The sequence below is a fragment of the Homalodisca vitripennis genome, chromosome 3 (assembly GCF_021130785.1).
Source record: "Homalodisca vitripennis isolate AUS2020 chromosome 3, UT_GWSS_2.1, whole genome shotgun sequence".
Taxonomy (NCBI): domain Eukaryota; kingdom Metazoa; phylum Arthropoda; class Insecta; order Hemiptera; family Cicadellidae; genus Homalodisca; species Homalodisca vitripennis.
This window is the reverse complement of record NC_060209.1, coordinates 190,760,786-190,764,646: the sequence shown is the minus strand read 5'-3', so window position 1 is coordinate 190,764,646 and position 3,861 is coordinate 190,760,786. Positions and strand designations below refer to the sequence as shown.

The 3,861-nt window shown below is 32.1% G+C and overlaps 1 protein-coding gene across 1 annotated transcript; it reads left to right on the top strand.

The window, feature by feature from the left end:
• LOC124357912 lies at positions 1 to 3,538 on the top strand. Its single transcript, XM_046810027.1, has 2 exons — positions 1 to 900; positions 1,133 to 3,538. Exons 1-2 carry the CDS (start codon positions 710 to 712, stop codon positions 2,595 to 2,597), a joined length of 1,656 nt encoding a protein of 551 aa, XP_046665983.1. The 5' UTR covers positions 1 to 709; the 3' UTR covers positions 2,598 to 3,538.
• The last annotated feature ends 323 nt before the right edge of the window (positions 3,539 to 3,861 follow it).

The following is a 3,861-nucleotide window of genomic DNA, read 5'->3' as shown; positions in this document are numbered from 1 at the left end:
ATAAAAGGGTTCTAACTGACATTTTTTCATAAAATGAGGTTTTGGTGTAATAAGGTTCTAACTGACAAACTGAATGTATTCTAAACATCTGTTTTGGTTTATGTCAGCTGATAATTTAATAATAAGCAAAATAAGATAGTTCTATCTGCTAAAGTCACTCTTTTACAATTGAAGAAGGTTCTAACTGCAACTTACAACCATATTGGTCCCAAAAACAAATAGTTTTAGTTCAATAAGGTTCCATTTGCAGATGGAACCATGTTATTTAAATGAATTATCTTTTTCAATGCAGTAAGGTTCTATCAGCTGATGTAAAAGCCTGATTCAATGTATTAAGGTTATTTTGCTTGCGGTTTTCCTAGAAACTGTAATATTATTTATTGGGATGTTTTATAACTAATATGAGTTCCATAAACGATAGTGAAATATTAGAGGCACTAGATGATAGTGAAGATCAGTGTGCTCCAAGAAATCAGAGTTTCACTTCTGACAGGTAAGAAATCTAACCTAAAATAACCCATACTGATGTTTTGCTCTAAACCATTAACATAGATAAAACAACATTAAAACTGGTAAATGGCTATATACCAGAATCCAAATTGAATGCTAAATTTGTGTATTTTATTCAAATAGCTATGATTTTATCAATCAAAATTTCTATTAAAGTCTATAGTGTTTTCATTTGGTTATAATTCCATTAGTTTTATTCATGTATGTTCTGAATTTTTTCTTTGATTTTAGCAATGCTGGTTCAGAGAGCAATCTTGATCAATGTGTAAACAACAACTATGTTCCTACAAAGGGTGATCCCAATGAACAAGGAGATGACATCCAAGATGAACAAGTAGAAGAATATCCCACTGAATGTGTAAACATACTAGATCCAAGTAACTCAGAAATGTAAGTCGTGTTAATATAGGATTTCAATAATTTTCATGAAATTACACAAACAGTCCAAATTCAGTACAAATTAATTATTAACTCCTATTGAGATAACCAATAACTACCTAAATATAGATAGGCTATTTGTAAAGAATAAGTACGTATTTGCATTTTCATGTTCTACGCAATAACCTACCTACCTAGGTTGTATTTATAATCTACCTAATCTAATCTGTGTTCTTTATTCCAGTAATTATGGTGCACACAATAACCTTGAGCAATATATGGAGGACATCCATGAAGAAACCGCAGAGGATAACCATGACATCATAGAGGACAATCATGATGAAATCACAGACAACAACCATGATGAAACCACAAAGGATAATTACTATGACCAACTGGCTGAGGACAACCATGATCAACTCGCTGAGGACAGTCATGACCAACTCGCTGAGGACAACCATGATAGGCAACTTTTTAGTGATGAAGGGAACATTTTTATAGTCATAACAGCAAATCAAAACTGTGACGAAGTGCAAGAAGACTTTTTAAATGTACTAGATGGAACTGTAGTTACAATTATTGAAGAAGATACACAAAGCATTAATGAAGGTGATTTTGTCACAGAACTTTCTTCTAATGAATCAGTACAAACTTTGGTATTTACTCCGGACAAGTCTCCTCACCCTACTCCTGAGGACGAACAAATTCAACAGACAATCACTGAAGGCACTCCAGATGATATTGACAGCTTGCCTGTCCAGAAGAAGCCTAGGAAAAGATTACAAACTCCAGATAACTGGAAAATAAACCAAAGGAAAAGAAAACACCAGGCAGGGGAAGAATATATCAATCAAAAAGGTAAACTAATTCATAAGAAAGAAATTAAAACAAGAAAAGACTGCCTAAACAATTGCAAATTCTTTTGCAATAAGAAGATTACTTGCGATGAAAGACAGGCAGTATTTAAGGCTTTTTATACTTTAAAGACGCAAAATGAGAAGTACATGTTCTTAAAAAATCTTACTGAAAGATCGCTAACAGCCAGAAAACAAAATAAAGGTGTTGAAAACTCTGTATCAAGACGTCAGTTTTCTTTTCGATACTATTTTAATATTAACAATGAAAGAATCCAGGTTTGTAAAACCTTCTTTTTAAGCACTTTAAGCATTTCTCAGAAACCAATTTATAATGTCCATCTTAAGAAAGACCCTGAGACTGACCTACCAAAAAATGACCAAAGAGGACATAACAAAAGTACTGTGATTCCTGCTTACGCTAAAAATGATGTCAGGATACATATAAAATCCTTCCCAGTTGTGGAATCACATTACTGCAGAAAGAATTCCTCTAAACAGTATTTAGACAGTTCATTAAATATTTCTAAGATGTATTCTCTTTTTGTTGAAAAACATCCTGATACTATTATTAAAGAGAGTATGTATAGGAGAATATTCTTAACAGAATTTAACATGGATTTCCATTTTCCAAAAAGTGATCGCTGTGACACGTGTGAAGAGCACAAGGTGAGTCTTAAAGAGAAGTTGCCTGCAGATTCAGAAAAATACCAACTTCATGTAGCAGAGAAAAATGCTATGCGAGAAGCAAGACATAAAGATCGTGAAAACTCTGATGCTACTGTATTAAGTTTTGACTTACAAAATGTAATTACTTGCCCAAGAGCTGAGATTAGCAGTTTTTTTTTACTTTAGTAAATTAAATGTTTACAACTTAACTGCCCATTTGAAAACAAAAAATGGTAAGAAAGTTTACTGTGCTCTGTGGACAGAGGTAACAGGTGGTCGTACAGGCAATGATATTGCCAGCGCTGTATATAAAATTGTGAAGAAAGTTTTGCTAGATTTTCCAGAAACCGACAACTTGATAACTTGGAGTGACTCATGTGTTCCTCAAAACAGAAATCAAATGATGACGGGGGCTATGATGCTGATTCTTAAAAACAATCCTCAACTCACATCGATTACAATGAATTATTCAACACCTGGTCATGGAGCTGTCCAAGAAGTAGACAACATTCACAGCCACATTGAAAAAGCGTTTAGTGGTACTGAGTTTTTCTCGCCTGTAAGTCTGATGAGAATTTTGAAAATTGTTAACCGGAAAAATCCTTATGTTGTTTTGCAGATGACAGAAAATGACTTTTTGGACTTTGCAGCATCCAGTAAAGAGCTCAATATGAAACTGATACCCTTTACACTTATAAGTTCACTAAAACTATCCCAAGTCTTTGGATTGGTTGAGTATAATGAATTACATGGGCAAGAAATGAAGCATGTCAACATTAAACCAACTATGAGAACATCAAAAAGAAGAAAGACTTCAGAAAGATTAACAGAATATATAAGCTATGAAGAACCTGGAACAGTACAAGGCATTATAAAGCTGAAGCCAGAAAAGAAGAGGGATTTAAAAAGAATGGAAAGATTTATGCCTATAGTAGATAGGGAGTATTATCAAGTAATTCTTAATGCTCACTAAACATTGTGTTGAAAACTCTCTTAGAAATATCATATTTTTATTTACTGTTTTCACAATCCAGGTGTGATAGACATAGCACTTAAGTTAATTAGTGCAGTTTTGTAAATTTTTTATACCGACATTGTTAATAATAAAATTAACTATACTAATTGTAGTTTTTGTTTATTTTGTTTACCTATTCAAATATGATGCTCTGGTGTTATAAGATTAGAAATTAATCTTATGACTGAAAGGTGGAAAAAATAATATTGTGATTTCATTTAATTTAATAGAGTTCTAAGTGGTACATTGAACTGTCTTACATTAAATGATTGCTTATATTTTAGATTAATATAGTTCTAACTAGTAAATAGAACTTTTTTAAATAAGCACATAAAAAAAAGTTAAATAAAATAGTTCTAACTACCTCTTGGAACCTTTTTATGTTATATTATTAAAATATTAAAAATAATAAGGTTCTAACTGAAAACAAAAGTT

Excerpts from the sequence above, each read along its gene's own strand:
- LOC124357912 (XM_046810027.1), top strand. The coding sequence starts at position 710 with ATGTATGTTCTGAATTTTTTCTTTGATTTTAGCAATGCTGGTTCAGAG. Across the intron at positions 901-1,132 it reads GATCCAAGTAACTCAGAAAT|TAATTATGGTGCACACAATA; the intron begins GTAAGTCGTGTT and ends TCTTTATTCCAG.